The sequence below is a fragment of the Amphiprion ocellaris genome, chromosome 6 (assembly GCF_022539595.1).
Source record: "Amphiprion ocellaris isolate individual 3 ecotype Okinawa chromosome 6, ASM2253959v1, whole genome shotgun sequence".
NCBI lineage: Eukaryota > Metazoa > Chordata > Actinopteri > Pomacentridae > Amphiprion > Amphiprion ocellaris.
In genome coordinates, this window is record NC_072771.1 from 25,672,752 (window position 1) to 25,690,068 (window position 17,317).

The following is a 17,317-nucleotide window of genomic DNA, read 5'->3' on the forward strand; positions in this document are numbered from 1 at the left end:
ACAAACACTTGCTACTTTATTTTCTTTGTCTATTTTGTTGGCCAAGTGTGAAAATACTGGAATTGGTTTAGTAGAAATAAAGTCTGGAAATTCCCACTACAAAAACAGAGTGCATGAGATTAGTGTATTTTTCCTAAAAATATGTTTTATGTTGATTCTTAAAGACATAATAATTCAAACACTTGCAGTTTTGTTGGCAAGACATGATCTCAACTATTTCAGATGACAGCCACTTTTAAATGCACCGATGCAAAATCCCTCCAATAACACTCAGCATGTTGTCTTTTTCGTGATTGTAATAATCACAAAAAAACCAATGTGGGACTCTGGCACGACAGAAATACTGGTGTCCTGCAACATCAAACAGAGTTAAAAATGTATCTCTCTTGCAGCATGTATAATCCTTCACGTAGGTAACCACATATAGTCAGAAACATGAAACAAAGAAGCAGCTCCTGAGGGGTTAACTGGCTGAAAATATGAGAAATAAAAAGAGACAGTTGAGCTATACTTCTTACCACAGCTTGGTAAAATCACTGGTTAACTGAGGTTGTTTAGATGTAGGTATGAACCAACGCTGACTAAATACAAACGGCTGCCATGAAACCATTGATACCCTCATTAAAACATTTAATAATCACACAAGAGTGGGAGCATCAAGACAGTTGTTCTGAAACAGGAGGAGTCAGCTGTGTGCCTGAAGTCCAACTAAACACCACATCAGGTGATTTCACTACTCAGCTGCTGCTCTCTACTTGAGGTTGTTGGTCAGAAAAGCAAACACTGCAGACTCAACCATCTGTGATTGCCTAGTTTATATGTATTTCTAAAGTGGACCCTATATGTTACACACAAAATACATCTTATCAATCTTAAATCTTATTCAGAGGAGCAAAACAAAAGTTTGTCATACTACTGAGAGGAACATTAGACAGGAGACAGGCTCCAAAGAACATCTCAACATAACATCACATATATAGATATGTAGGTACAATTTTAAAAAAATCTAAATATTATTGAGTAGTTACAGACAAATTATTAAAGACAAATGTTCAACAGTATAAAAAGACAAATGTTCAATAATACCGTTAATCTGTTCTCGGTCAGAGATGCATAAACTTATCAAATCTGTTCCACAAGCCCTTTTTTTAACAAAATAATCTATCAAAGTGCTTTAGGTTACACAAAGATGCAGAAACCGATGGGAACACTGAGGAATACTCTGAAGTAACTGGAGAACAGAGGTGAAAACAAAACGTCCTTGGCTGAAGTAACAAGGTAAAGATTAAGTTCGACAAATGCACACCGACAAAGTCATGTGTCTGTCTTTGATGTTCTCGGCGTTCTTAATCAGCCGCGACACAACTTGTAGAGTTAATACAAAAAAATCTAATTCAGAGTAAATTATATCCATCTTAGAGTTTATCTGTTAAGGCTGGAAGTTAGACAATTAAACAATTGTAACAAGCCTTGATATAAAGCAGAATATGCAGGAATAAACCAAATTACTTGCTTCAGAGCTGATAGTAAAATTCTTCAAAATATAAACTGTAAGTTGCTGATACTCCCACAGGCACTTATCAGATAGGTAAAGGTTTCATTTTCAAAAGTGTGCAAAAAAGATACATGAAAAGCAGAGCAGGAGATTTGGTTTGTCTATTTCTCCATGAGTTACAGCTCTCACTCTTCCTGCTGCTCTTCATTCTGCTTCTTGGGTAACTGCAACCATAAAAAAATACAATTAAAAATCATCATTTTACAGACAATTAAAAAGCCAATGAAGAAAAATTAAAGCAAAAAACATTACAGAAATTTCAGCTTCCGATCAATTCCGACAGAGTGTATTTACTTGCAAAAGAATCTTAACTGCTTTTAAATTTCGTATTGACTTGCACCAGATTGTATCTCTGTTCTTCATCTCTTTTCCATCTCTGGACTTTCAGATCTGCATATTTACCACTGCTCGTCATTCCACTGAGTTAAAATCCAAAAGTGATCTCGCATTTTTTATTACAATCCCAAATACAAAAGTTTGTCATTCACTCACATACATCTTTCTTCAAATACCTTTAAAAATCCACCTAATCATCAGTTTAGATTCTTTTTTTTCCTTTTTAATAGTAATTAGGGGATGACTGGCCCGTCTTGTGCTTGCTTTTACTTGTTTTTGGTGCTATTAATATTTTACAGATATTCTATGCTAGTATCAATTAACATAGATCCTCTTATGTCTGTGTTTTTATTGAACTGCAATACATGAAAAAAATCCCCCAAATTTTGACTCTCTGTTAAGCACTTCGGTCAGGATTCACTTTCAACTTTATATTTATGATACAATTGTACATAAATACTTTATATCCTAACTATTTATGCTACATTTTTGAATAGTAGTACACATGTCTGTGTTGTTTTTGTCTGTGCTGGTATTTTTATGTTGCTTGAATAATTTGTTGTTAACAGAAGGGACTGAGAATACTTAATAACTGGTTTAAAAAATTTGATTTGGTAAGGAAAATTCCAAAATTTAGAATACAACTCCTGTTAGCTTTTGCAGTTACTGTACACAAAGTTGAAACTTGTTTAACGGTGTTAAAGCTTTGCCCAACAGAAGTGATCTGATTCGATTGATACAGGTGTATCAGACCTGCACAAGTTTTTAATATTTCACATCAACTGGCATCGAAAGGAAGTAAAAGAAAAAATTAAGAATGGCAAAAAGGAAAAATGGCACCACTGCAATGAACAATTTCATGCAGGTGTTCATATTTCTCCCCAACTTAAAAGCTTGACTATACAGAAGGTGATAATGTTTTTTCCATTTGGACCACGACCACAACCCACACAATGATCAAATCCACAGGCAATCCTGTTCATCATCTGCTGAAAACAATACAAAATGTAAGTGTACCTTTGCTATTGGATTCCTTCTGTTCCCTCTCCCTTCTTTATTTTCTGGGAGATGAAGTCTGATGGACACACAACATTAAATCAGAATGTTTATAATATGCTAAAAACATCTTTAAAATACAGCAAAAATAATATTCAAGAAATTCTAAAGTGGTCCAGTAGAGCTAAAGTAATTCCAATGAATTTATTGCTTTTACCCCTTTAGAGATGCAGCACCGGGTTTGTCGGTGTCACAGAACAGTAAATGAGCTCCTTCTGCTTCCCTGCCCTGCTGAGGTCTGTTTTTCACAGAAACGTCACAGTTGGACGTCTTTCTTTGACTCGGGAGGCCGATGTAGCCTCTCTGCTGTCCCCTCAGGTTTTGTCCTGGTGCTGTGTCCCTGTCAAATCCAAAGTCCGCCTCCAGGAAGTCGGCTATAGGTTTGAGAGTATAAACAGGATGCGTAAGTAAACACACATGCAGACAGTGATCAGACAAAACAGCCAGTGCATGCTGTGCCTACTGACCCTATAATGCAATCCACTAAAATAGCTTTTCATGAAATACGAATGTTGTGTGTTCTGAAGTTTCCTGATGCAATGTCCAAAGTGTTTAAAAGTTGTAACTTTACTTTTTTGTTTAGAATTCTTCTGATTGAACATTTTGTATCTTACAAATTTATTCAACTGCATTTAAACACATTTAAAAAAGAAAGGACTAATCAAACTTAATAATAACAGACAAAAAACTCCACATACTCAAAAAGTTTAAAAAATTAAAAATTAAAAATTTAATGACATGCAAGTCTCTCCAAAGGCAGAGATTATGAGGAGGCAACTGCACTAAACAGTTAACTGACTGTCAGACTGAAACACAATTCATCTCCCTTCATGTATTATTATATATGATTTTTCATACTTAATTCTGTTTGATGTGCTGCACAAATATGTCAAGCAATGCAGAGATCTGGAGCCATGTCAACGAGAATGGATTTATTTTTAATTCATTTTTTGTTCATGCACAATGAGAAGTTATTTCCTGTTCCAAGAGAACACTCTTCTCTGAAGTTTCCACTTAACAGGGTTTTCACATCCCATGAATTATCATAAATGTCTACTAGAGACACTATATCATGCCTGCGTTGTCCTGGTGTAACACAAAGTTATCCTCTCTATCTGTGTCTCTTAACCTGTGCTGTGAGTGAGGAATAAACCTGAAGTGGTTGTAAATCAGCCACACTTCCCTTTATGTAAACTGTTTAAACACTGTTGAGGTACAAAGTCTGTTCAGTATTTGTATCTGGTTGTGCTTCTGCCACACTGCACAAGGTTTCATCAGATTTCTCATAATTTTTCCATAAATAATTTACTTTCAGCATTACATTCTTAAAATATTCTGAACAAAATTCATATCTTACCTTGGTGTTTTATTGTCCTCTGAAAATCTGGAGACATCTGCCCAAAGGCGTCTTTTGCTGGGCTTAGTGGTTTTTTGATGGATGGTTTCGTTATATTATTCAGTGGATGGCCAGCCTGAGGACGCATATCACATTTGTCCTGGACACAAAAACACACAAACAATCAAATATCACATGACCTGACAACATGTATTCTTCAGTATTCTTGAATACATACTCAGGAATGAGCTTTAAAGGCGGATTCTTTAAGTTTTAAAGTGCAGATCTCTACAGATGAGCTTTTCAAAATGTATTAAACTGCCAGTAACAATGTCACATTATTTAAGATAACCCAAGGCGTGTCTGAATAATTTTCTAATACGGTCATTAACATCCAGTGGCTCTGTAACATGACTGATGACATACCTGATGGTGAAAGACGACAGCCTCTTCCAGAGCAACGCCACAGAATTCACAGGGAATGACCACATCGCCCTCTAGTGGACTGGCTGGGGGACTGTAGGAGGCCGGGGACACTGAGCGAGGGAAGGTGGGGATGTTGGAAGCCAGAGTGTCAGGGAAGCCGTGCATCAGCCCTGGAGCATTCCTGCCCATCCTGTCCTCTTTGGGTGGAGATGAGGGCTGCTTGCTGAAAGACGCAAAGGCAGAAGCTGGACTGCAGCCAGTCTGAAACAAAGAAAAGTTTACAACAAGTTTACATCTAACATTAAACTGATCTGAGTTGAACCAGAATGTTCCACCTACATCAAGATAAGGCCCATTTGTTCAAACAGGCAAGTGCGTGAACTGGACTGTGAACAGTAAAAGATAAAGAACGGTATGCAAATGCTCGCTTGCTATCTGATAATTTAGGGCGGACAGGTTTTAGAACGTTAAACAGAAAGCAGTATGAATGTGAGATGGAAGACAAAATGTCAGCTGCAGATAGTCGGCAGGGGGAAGAAGGCCGTTTTTTTAACTTAATTTACTTTTTCTTTAAACAGGAAATTATCACGTTACAGTAACTGTACCAGATATGGCTAAAAGCTAATTTCATCTGTAGTTGTTGAAGGAGATCACCAGTGATGTTGCAGAAATTTAAAAAAAATAAGAGGGAGATATGGTGAATTATAACCTGACTCTTTGAGAAACAACAATGAATAGCTCCAAAACAACAACAAAGACAACAGAAAAACAATACTAGTCTCAGTCATTGAGCAGACGACCAGAGTCAGGCTGGTTTTATCTATCAGTCTGGTTCTGGTTGTTTTAATGCAGCTGTTGTTTGGTCATGCATATGGACATGATGCACTGACGTGGAATCACAAACTGTCTTTTCCTAGTATGATGTGTTGTAGACTGAAACAGCTTGGCAGGCTTTTCTCAGACATTAAATGTGTATTCTACTCTAATATAGACAAGAATTGTCAATGGAGAGCTAGTTTATGATGTTTATGTTTCACTGGTAAAAGTCTTTTAAACACAGTTACCTGGCTACCAAAGTTAACTAGGAAAAGGACAAAACAATAAGTAAGACAAGCTAAATGCAAATAAATCCAAAACTACAACATGAACAAAGGCTCCTTACAACTAACAAGCTTTTAATTATTGGCATAAAGGTTTAAATGTAAATATTACCTTTTACTTTGAGCCCCTGAACCCCAAAATTTGCTAGTAGGTTTGAAAGGCATCTTATCTTTGAAAAAATATCCAAAATTACATGATTTATCAGAACCAGAAACTATAACAACAGCAACCAAGAAACCATGAACGACTCACGTTCAACCAGCGATTCTAAGACAAACATTACGGGACTATTTGGTTGAACTGAGGCCTGTGTTTACACAGAGCATATACAAGTATGGAAAGAAAGCACAAATCTAAGTCGTAAAATATCAATATCACTTAGAGACATCATGCGATTTTAGTAACACTGTTGGCACTTGGAAAAGTGATGTGTATGTTGATTATGAGGGTTTTTTTCCCCAAAGATTCGAATGTAAATTGTAAAAAATAAATAATTCATGATGTATGGCATTATAGCTTTAACTGCAATACACAAGAGACATTTCTAAACTCCTTCTAGTTTTAGCTATGGTTGTGCTGTTTCCATAGAGGTTGAGGATTATAAATTTCAATGAATAATGAGCCCACAATGAGCAACAATGGGACGGGGGCAAGTAGTCTGGAGGATAATCAGCTGCTCATTTGTATTTTTTTCTATTGTTGAAATATCTTCTGGGTGCCATCCCAACAAGAAACATTTGGTTTCTAGCTAATCTGAACCATGTCATCTCACAGCTGAAAAATCGGCAAAAAAAAAAAAACAACAACTGAACAGTCTTATTAACACTGAAAGTAAATATTCCACTAGTCTATTAATGTGACACATGGTAGTCTTTTAGGCAATCTGTTAATCTATTGTGATTGTGGTGCTTTTGTTTATATGAGATTGAGCCGAGTGACAGTTTTCCAGAAGGCTGACTGGTTGTAGGCGTGCCGTTCACATGTTTAGACTCTGGTCTGCTTCAGTCTCAATTTAATTCCCATATTTAAGGTATGTGTGCCAAAAATGTTATTCTAAACTACAAAAATCATAGCATCATGCATTAGACATTTAAGCGATGATGTAGCAAGAAGCATTCTCAAACCTGATGCAAAATGAGGTCCTCTTCTGGAAACAGCTCTTCGCAAAACTCACAAGGCAGCATGGCATCTATAAAAACAATTTAATATAATTAACAAACTGTCAGAAGAACAAAGTGAAGCATTCTAATCAACACTTACTTACCTGTTTGATCGTGGTCCTGGACAGCACTTGAGCTTGTCCCTACAGAGAAGTTTGGGTAGTTGTTGTTGGGCGGAGACAGTGGAGAGTTCACGGAGGTGTTAGACTTCCCAATCTTGTGATCCCAGATGTCGTTCCACATGTTGCCCTCGATGCCTCCCCCCATAGACTCTCCATCACTCTGCAGGCTGAGAGCCAACATGTAGTCGAGGCCCGACGAGTCCTCATCCAGTGTGTGCTCGCTGCGTGGCCACATGCTGCTGCTGCTGCTGTGCTGGAAATCACTCTGCCCCAGCACTAAAAGACAATTTCAGAATCAACTCAGAAAAGATTTGTAGCTAAATTAGCATTAGCATCAGGTCCATTCAGAGTACAACAATACATATTTAAATTACGAGGATTTATTCTGTTTAATTTTTTTTTTCAATCCTTTCAAGTCAAATTCCTACTTTTACATCACATGGTTTAAGTTCCATATTGCTGACACTACAATACACACAGTCCCAACTTGGCAACATGTTCAGTGCATTCTTTGGCCCTCTGCCAATGACCACCTTTGTGTCTATTGCTGAGGCTGCAAAATCTCTCCAAATTAATATTTTCCAGGGGCTTCTGCCTGCAAAACTCATTTTGAAAGACTTTCTCACACAAGGAAAAATAACACTTCAATGAACAACTCTTCAAGGCACTTTTAAACTGCTGGTACAATTATTTAAAGCTGGCAGACAGTGGCAAATTAATTCCTGTTGCCACATTTTCCTATTACACTACAATGAATTTTAAAAAAGTACACTCACAGCGGCTAAATGGTGTATTCTGTGGTGCAGGATTCTTCCAGTCTCCTGAGGCCTGAGGTGCCCTTGAAGCGTTATAAACTGGGGGATCAAATGGGCGAGGAAATGACTGATGCTCTGCTGCACTGATGTTGTTGTTCTTGGGGCCTCTTTCTTGGGCTCTTAGGAGGTTTCGGATGGAGTGGGCTTCAAACCATTGACCCGGAGACTGTTCCACTGGACTGCGGCTCATCCTGCTGTTGTTCCTCTCTTGGGGTGGCGTGAGGCTTCCACATAAGACTGGATGCACAGCTTGTTCCCTCAGCATTACATTGCACTTGCAGTGAGGACAAGGCTCAGTGCGTGTGCCACAATAGTCCTCATGCTCTTTTGACTGACTGAAAACAAGCTCTAGTTCACAGTACTGGCACGGGACCAGCCGCTGAGAGCATTCAGAGCTCTGAAAGAGACAATCATCATAAGGAAACACATTTAGAGGGTTTTTAGTCAAGGTGGTTAAATATTAAATTTATAAATAGGGAAGGAAAATGGTCTTCAGTACCTGGTGAGCTTCAATGTGATTCTTTTCGATCTTCAAGCCACACTTGCATGTAATCTACAATGAAAACACGGTGATATTACAGTTACCATTATACAGTCTCAGTTTGACATTGCTTTGTCGTTAATCGTTTACTTTAAGACAAAGACTTGAGGTCACTGGTGACTGCAGTGATTTTTCATTGACAGAACTGCTGCATTAGCCAGCCTACAATTAGAATAAGCTGAGGAAGATTATAAAGAGTAACTGATACTGAAAATAAACATCCATCCATCCATTATCTATACACCGCTTAATCCTCAGTAGGGTCGCGGGGGGAGCTGGAGCCTATCCCAGCTGACTCAGGTGAAGGCAGGGGACACCCTGGACAGGTCACCAGTCTGTCGCAGGGCCACATACAAAGACAAACAATCACTCTCACATTCACACCTACGGGCAATTTAGAATGATCAGTTAACCTCAGCATATTTTTGGACTGTGGGAGGAAGCCGGAGTACCCGGAGAAAACCCACGCATGCACAGGGAAAACATGCAAACTCCATGCAGAAAGACCCCGGGAAAGCCAGGATGCGAACCAGGGATCTTCTCGCTGCAAGGCGAAAGTGCTAACCACTACACCACTGTGCAGCCCCGAAAATAAACATACTTTATGCAAAAAATGGCTTGTAAAATGAGGAATAAAGCACACATGAGGTCCCCAAATACAGTGAAATCATATCCAACAGACTCAAAAATATCCAAAACATACAAGAATTCCCTCTATAAAGTCTAGTGTAGTGACAAATTGCTATGACTTAAAAATAGCAGTCTGAACGCATAATAATAACAGAGGTCCCTGGTTCATTTCACAGTTTACTGGTTACTGGGTTTGGGAGAAATAACTAAGGTTCACACATATTCATTAATTTTTCATGTTGTGCAGATTACACACGTTTTTCCCTCTTCTGGCGACAGACCACACTTAAAAGAAACACACATCTATGGCTGATTTTTTTTGTTTTAAGTTATTTTCTTGGCCTTTTGTTGGCTATATTGGATAGGTTAGTAGAGAGGCAGACAGGAAAGTAGGGAGAAAAAAATGAGGGGAAGACCTGCAACAAAGGGCCATGAGCTGGAATCAAGCCCTGGCCGCTGCATCGGGGACCACAACCCCTGTTCGTGGGTCACTCGCTCAACCAGTCGAGCTACCTGGGTGCCATCTATCGCTGATTTAATGTTTAAATCTCCAGCACTAGTGTTCAGATGTTACCTGTGTGTGCTCCTGCTGCTTGTGGTCCTGAAGGTCTGCCCGGGGCACTGGTTCCTGGCACACATCGCACAGCGCAATGTTTCTTCTGCAGTGGATCTCATGGGTCGTAAAATTAGCCTCTGGAATGTCATGTTTGCTAAAAAAAAAACACACACACAACAAAAAAACAAAAAACAAGCAAGATACTGAAACAGTGGTCACAATCAATTCAGTTTTGAGCTGTAACAATTAATCATTAAGCTGTCATACTGATTCACTAGTTTGAGTGCATTTTTTAAATTTTTTATTTACTCCTGCCTCTTAACCCTCCTGTTGTCCTCATTTATGGGCACTAAAAAAAATTGTTCCCTTGTCTGAAAAAAATCCAAAAAAAATCAGCAAAAAAATTTTGCAAAATCTTCAGGAAGAAAATGCCAAAAATACCTTCAAAGTTTCCCTTAAAAGTTTTATTTAAAAAAGAAAAATCCCCAAATTTGGCAAAAATAAAAATTAAAAGAATAATTTGAAAAAATTGTAAATATTTTCAAAAAATGAATAAAAATCTTCCAAAAAATCCTAAAAATATCTAAAATGATTTTTTATTTTTATATATATATATATATATATATATATATATATATATATATATATATATATATATATATATATATATATATATATATATATATATATCAATCAGAAAAAAAATCAACCAAAATCCAGCGAAATTTAATTTTTTTCCGAATGTTCTTAAAGAAACTTTTTTTTAAACATTACTTTTTTCCCACCAAAAAATTTTCAAAAATTTCCTAAAAATGTTGAAAATGTGGACATCAGAAATTTCACTGTGAAAATATGTTTTTTTCCACATTTTCAAACTTTAAAACGGGTCAATTTTGACCCGCAGGACGACATGAGGGTTAAAGGTGAACATTTGTCATCTTAGGCATTGGGGCAACACTGATGGACATTGTTCGCAATATTCTGACATTTTCCAAATCAAACAATCGATTAATAGAGAAAATAATCAACAGATAAATCAAGATTAATCGAGTTGCAGTCTTAATCAAATTTATTGATCAAATATTGTAACTTAGTGATATTTACCAGTTGCCACAGAACTGTGTGTTTTCATCTGCCATGACTTGACCAAAGTCTGTGGAGAAACTGTGAGTTAAAAAGACACATCAGCTTGTCTGGAATGTCAGAGGAATGTAGCATTTAACCGAGCTGGTCTTTAAAACAGGTAAACGTGCACTATTTGTAGCAACAGAAAGGAACTCGTGATTTATTAGTTCAACAAGTGGTATCTGAGATTCATGGGGTCAAGTTAATCGAAGAGGCAGCAACATCTAAGCTCATGTACAGAAACCCCCATAGATCACCATGGCTAATGTACACACAACTACCACTGTTAGCACATTAAACTGATTCAAGCACTTTCGGTTTGCTCACCCGGTGTTTCCAGACAGGGAGCTAGCGTTAGCCGACGACGATAGCCTGGATTAGGAAATGGTTTCCTGTTCAACCTCAATCAACAAGCATTTTGAACTACCTCAAAAAGTTGTACAGTGCTAGCCTAGCTGTGCGGGCTTTAGCTAGCTACGTAGCCTAGCATTAAATGCACGGCTAGGAAACACCACGTAGCGACGCCAGCTAACTAACTTTATGTGCTCTTTCCGGAGTCCAGTGGCTAACAAAGCGAGAAGCTAATGTAAAGTCCGGCCGTGCTGCTCCTGCCGCCCGGTCAAAGCAAAGACAACACCACCGTGTCGACGCTACCTTTAGTCAGCTGATGATATTTAACCAAACTCACACACGGTAGCTAACAACTCGGTGGTAACTACCGAGAAAAACAGTTCGTTATTTCCTCCTTGCTCCGTCCTTCCAGTAGGTGGGTGATGCCCAGAGTCAGGCCTGTCAGGCTGCAGGAGACATGGAGGAAGCTGCCGGTCGGTAGTTAAGGGACAAGTTAAGGGAAACTGAACCTGAAGCACCGAGCGACCAATTTTTCACCTTTTTACCCGCATTTTGTTGATGTAAATACATGTTGTAAGTTTTAGTTAAACCCTTATTGCTGTATGTAACCCGCTTTCAATTTGTGAAATCCTATTTGTGGAAATGCAAAAAAAAATAATAATTAAAGCTGCAAGCAGCGTTGGACGGGTCCTCGCATCCGTGCCGGTCGGCGAATCCACGCACGTCCACCAGGCGGCGCTGCGACTGAGAGTGCATGTCGGCCTACCGATGCGATGAGGGCCGGACTCTGATCACACACGTAAAATTTCAGGCAGATCGGACCATGTACAGGCTAGTTATAGAGCATTTCCTTCCATCCAACAGGTGGCGCTATGACTGTGGCTGTATTTCAGCATGTGAATGTCATCAGGGCAGGACTCTGATCATACATGTACAGTTTGAGGCAGATTGGAGCATGTTTAGGGCAGTTACACAGCAGTTGATGTTTCATGGCGAAGCATCAAAGTTCAGGAGGCCGCCATGGCCACGCCCTCAGACTTTTGCGGAGCATTTTGATAACTTTTGATCACCCATGCCTGCTGTACATCCTGGCCGAATTTCAGCTTTCTCGGGGTTAGCCTGTTTGAGTTTATTGCTTTTGAAAATGTCTAAAAATGACCCAAAATCGTCAAAACATATGACATATAATTCAAAATGGCCGACTTCCTGTTGGGTTTTGGCCATGGGTGTCAATTACATTTTTGTGCGTGTTGATGAGTTACATACACCTACCAAGTTTCATAATTCTAGGTGACACGTACTGGCCGTAGTAACTGTTTGAAATTTTCCAGGTGGCGCTATGGAGCCATTTTGCCACACACATGTGCAGTTTCCCTAAAATATGAAATGGGTTGCCGGTACAGATATGTGTGGTAATTTTGGTGAGCATTTGAGCATTTTTAACCTGTCAAAAAGTACTTTGTTTATTACGGCAACATTGCGTTGCCATGGTAACAGCGTGTTATGAATCGTCAAAATCTTCACACTGTGGCATCGTCAACGTGTAACCACTCACCTGACCAATTTTCTGAATGATATGACAAAGTTTCTGGCAATGGCACGTGCAAATGTAACGACAACTTCTTCCTGTTGCCAATAGGTGGCGCCATTAGTATTTCTAAATTTATGAGTGTGGATGTGTTCAGACCCCGCCATTAGAGCCGGGTTCTGCTCGAGGTTTTTTTCCCTGTTAAAAGGGTGTTTTCCTTGCCACTGTCGCCTTTTGGCTTGCTCTGGGGGTCAGGCTTATGGGTTCTGTAAAGCGTCTCGAGACAATTTGACTGTAATTGGCGCTATATAAATAAAATTGAATTGAAAATTGAAATGAACTGAGAGCTCTCAGCAGTTTTCTACCCATTTAAGAACAGGACAAACCGAACAAGCTGTTGTATCGATTTGTCCACGATTTCCTCTCATGTGTCCATTTTAAGGAGTTTGCAGTCAACCAAGGCCGACTCAGAATCACTCCCACCGGGAAGATCTGTGAAGGAAGGTCCACCCGGCTGGTCCAGAAGCTCCGGTCCAGCAGAGCAGCGTCAGGATGGAGACGTAACCGGGTGAGTTAACTAGAGAGGCGACACATTCACATAGAAAATCCAACAATTCCTTCTGTTTTTACAGTTTGTGACTCTGGTAAATGGTGTCATTTTTCAAAGCTGGTGGGTTTTGGGCTTCACAGATTGAACCTAAATGCTTTTCTTAAACAAACTGCTGAGCTGCTGCACAGTGAAATGTTTGAGTGGAGCTCAGGATGAAAGCATCAGAGCTGTTTTACATGTTTTTATGTTCAGCTAATATCATTTCCTCTGGACAATGTTTGTGGTGTTAGAAGTGGACGTTTGTAGGGAGTTTTCAGTTGTGATACTTTAATGCATAAATATTTGCAGTGGTGGTTTCACTGCAAGCATCTACTGATGTCACCAGTGAAGTAAATAAAAACAGCATTTGTTGAACTTTACGCCTCTCAGTGTCTGCAGTTAGTTTAGCTGAATCAATGCAAAGATATTTCTATTTTTCTACATGACAGGAATGTCAGTGAAATCCAAATGCTAAGAATAAACAAGTGATCTGCCTGGTCACAGATCCCACTTTAATCCAAAATAAAGACTTTGCAAGGAAATGAACTTGAAATATGAGCCACCAGTAAAAGTTGTGATCAGACAGAAGGGCCTGTATTTTATCTTTGGAGAAGTTTAACATGTAAGTTTGTGCAGCTGATCAGTGGTGAGGCCTGTGGATGACTGGAGATGTGTGTGGACACTTAGACGAAGCAGCAAATGTGTTGAAAATGAGTTGTCTTCTCAGAGTCTTGAAGATGTTTTGTCAGAGCTAAGAAAGAAGTAAGAGATCCTGCAGGTGATTGTTGAGTGGTGTTGAGGAATTTGAATGTAGAGGAATAGCAAAGAGATTTTGAAGATATTTAAGCCATAAGTTGTATTTTGTTTGCTGTTCTCTCCCATTTGTAGTGAAGAGAAGTGATTTGACATGAAGAATGTGATTTGTGTGGCTTTGAAATTGTGTTAAAATGTAAAAATGAGTGATGAGGAGAAGAGTGTGACTTTTTAGTATTGTGTTTTTTAGCGTGTTCTTTAAAAGTTGTAGGTAGATTATGTTCTTTTTTTGATTTTGTGGATTGTTTTTTTTTTCTTTCAGTGTTGATGTCACCGCCTTGACGAATAGAAGAAAAGCCTGTATTTGGGTATGTAGGACCGGTAGTCCAGAGGTAGTGATGGTGGTTTGGAACCTGGAGAGTGCAGGTTCAATCCCCCACTCTGCTCAACCTTTTTTTTCACATTTGGGCAAAATTCACCAAAAATCTACTTGAAAGACAGTTTGCGCTCTTTGCGCTCTTTGCGCTCTTTGCGCTCTTTGCGCTCTTTGCGCTCTTTGCGCTCTTTGCGCTCTTTGCGCTCTTTGTTGAGTGGTGTTGAGGAATTTGAATGTAGAGGAATAGCAAAGAGATTTTGAAGATATTTAAGCCATAAGTTGTATTTTATTTGTTTGCTGTTCTCTCCCATTTGTAGTGAAGAGAAGTGATTTGACATGAAGAATGTGATTTGTGTGGCTTTGAAATTGTGTTAAAATGTAAAAATGAGTGATGAGGAGAAGAGTGTGACTTTTTAGTATTGTGTTTTTTAGCGTGTTCTTTAAAAGTTGTAAGTAGATTATGTTCTTTTTTTGATTTTGTGGATTGTTTTTTTTTCTTTCAGTGTTGATGTCACCGCCTTGATGAATAGAAGAAAAGCCTGTATTTGGGTATGTAGGACCGGTAGTCCAGAGGTAGTGATGGTGGTTTGGAACCTGGAGAGTGCAGGTTCAATCCCCCACTCTGCTCAAGCTTTTTTTTTCACATTTGGGCAAAATTCGCCAAAAATCTTCTTGAAAGGCTCTTTACGCTCTTTACGCTCTTTACGCCCTCTTGTGTTGCAGGTACATGGGCCAGACGTGGCCATCGAACAGGCCGGGGGGGTCTGGCACCGTGTAGTTCCTAGAGCACCTCCTCTTTTTGCATTCTTCATTTTTCCTTTTGGTAGTGGTTTATACAAAATTAGCTTTTTAATCTCCACTCGCATTGCCTCAAGAGACAAATCAACCTCAGCACAAACACATTTAATGTCGTGAGTCTTTGGCTGAGAGCTTCTCAAACTTTACAGTGCAGTAAAATAAAATCTTTACGCTCTTTACGCTCTTTACGCTCTTTACGCTCTTTACGCTCTTTACGCTCTTTACGCTCTTTACGCTCTTTACGCTCTTTACGCTCTTTACGCTCTTTACGCTCTTTACGCTCTTTACGCTCTTTACCTTTTTCGGGCAACTTCTCGGTTTTGCAGGAACCACCCTTCAACTCCAATCCACTGACACTCCACACCACACACCACAACCTTTCCACTCCGCTATCATCCTCCACAAGGTTCCCAGTGGGGATTCAAACCGTGACCCTCCACATGACAGACACACAACCTATGTGTGAGCTATCTTTCACACAAGGTCCTTCATGGACTTTGTTGTAATGATGGTTGAAAGAGGTTGTCATACAGCCAAAGTATGTATATATTGTAAATAAAGCTGCTGTAACAATGTACATTTCCCCTGGAGTGGGGAAAAATAAAGAACTTTATCTTATCTTAAAAAGTGTCAAAAGAGCCCTGGGCTAGATTCGAACCAAAAACCTCCTGGATGAGAGGCAGATAACTTACCACTGCGCTATCCTTCCTACTGGGTGTAACGGTTAGTTTTCGTAAATGATGGTACACAAAACTATTAAGGAGGTGAAGATAATAAAGGTACTAAGGTGGATTTCAACCGGGGACCTTCAACATGCCAGGCAAAAAACTTACCTCTACACCACCTGTCCTACAAGATGCTGCTCTAAGTTTGCTTAAATGATGCTAGCAATTAGTACTGGAGCATCCAAAGGACACATAAAAAGTGTGAGTGGGGATTTAAACCATGGACCTTCAACATGTGAGGCACAGAACTTACCTCTGCACCACATTTCCTACAAGGTGTTGTTGTAAATTGGCTTAAATGATGGCATCAATCAGTACTGGAGCAATCAAAGGACAAATAAAAGGTGTGAGTGGAGATTTGAATCATGTGAGGTACAGAACTTACATTGCAGGTTTGTTTCTGAGACTGAATACACCCAATCTCATCTGATCTGCAAAGCTAAGCAGGGTTGGGCCTGGTTAGTATTTGGATGGGAGACTACCTGGGAATACCAGCTGCTGTAAGCTTTTTACTTCTCCTCACAACCTGAACAAGACACTGCTGGTCATTCACTAGAGACAGCTATCAACTAAAACCTCTTGGTTTCTTTATTATACACTCTATGAGGTGGATAAGCTGCAGCTCATGCTGATTTATTGCTGGTTCTGGTTGGAGCCAAAAAACAAAGGCGTCACCTGTTGGAGCAGCTGATGTCCTGCAGCCTCTTCACCACAGAAAGCCTCTGACAGCTTCAATTCTTTACACTCTGACTGCAAGACACCAATCACATAGGAACATATACATGTGTGGAACAAAGAGCTGAACTGACACTCAACATGTGTTTGACCATTTATTGATAAAGACATTCAAACATGTCTAGAGATAGAACACCAACGCACGGTGTAAGAAAGGTCAGAACAGACTTCACCTGCTCAGGAAACTGAGGTCCTTCGGGGTGCAGGGAGCAATTCTGAGGACCTTTTATGGTTGTGTGGTGGTATCAGCCATCCTGTATGGAGTGGTCTGCTGGAGCAGCAGCATCACGGCTGCAGACAGGAAGAGACTAAAGAAACTGGTTAAGAAAGCAAGCTCTGTCCTGGGCTGGTGTTAGACAGGAGGATGATGACAAAGCTGTTGTCTATCATGGAGGACATCTCCCACCCCCTGCAGGAAACAGGACCATCACCGGCAGCTCCTTCAGGGACAGACTGCTTCACCCACGATGTTTGAAGGAGGTCCTTCCTTCCTGCAGCAGTCAGACTGTGTTCAATCAAACCTGCTCCCAGTAGTTCAGATCACCCATGAAGTAACTGCAATAAAATGTAAATAAGTCAATATGTGCAATTTCACAAGTTTTTTTTTTTTACAAGCATTTCTATTTCTTCTCTAAGGAGAAAGCATCTATTTATATCTGTGCACTGAGTGCTGCTTTTCTTTTTACTTTTTTTCCTATCTGCT

The 17,317-nt window shown here is 39.5% G+C and overlaps 1 protein-coding gene across 2 annotated transcripts; it reads right to left on the reverse strand.

Annotated features, from left to right (window-relative positions):
• Positions 1-613: 613 nt before the first annotated feature.
• trafd1 (TRAF-type zinc finger domain containing 1) lies at positions 614-11,526 on the reverse strand. 2 transcript variants are annotated; one of them, XM_023282431.3, is made up of 12 exons: positions 11,087-11,526; positions 10,739-10,787; positions 9,653-9,788; positions 8,407-8,460; positions 7,869-8,304; positions 7,075-7,368; positions 6,935-6,999; positions 4,710-4,970; positions 4,305-4,443; positions 3,105-3,321; positions 2,909-2,966; positions 614-1,719 (listed from the first exon to the last, which is right to left on the reverse strand). In XM_023282431.3, the coding sequence occupies exons 2-12, from the start codon at positions 10,771-10,773 to the stop codon at positions 1,681-1,683; spliced, it is 1,734 nt and encodes a 577-aa protein (XP_023138199.1). In that variant the 5' UTR covers positions 10,774-10,787; positions 11,087-11,526; the 3' UTR covers positions 614-1,680. The 2 variants fall into 2 exon arrangements, with proteins under 2 accessions (XP_023138199.1, XP_023138198.1); XM_023282430.3 differs by having other exon boundaries at positions 10,739-10,798; positions 11,087-11,525.
• Positions 11,527-17,317: the final 5,791 nt, after the last annotated feature.

Excerpts from the sequence above, each read along its gene's own strand:
- trafd1 (XM_023282431.3), bottom strand. The coding sequence starts at position 10,773 with ATGGCAGATGAAAACACACAGTTCTGTGGCAACTG. Across the intron at positions 9,789-10,738 it reads ACACAGTTCTGTGGCAACTG|CAAACATGACATTCCAGAGG; the intron begins GTAAATATCACT and ends TTTTTTTTTTAG. Across the intron at positions 1,720-2,908 it reads GAAGGAATCCAATAGCAAAG|TTACCCAAGAAGCAGAATGA; the intron begins GTACACTTACAT and ends TTATGGTTGCAG.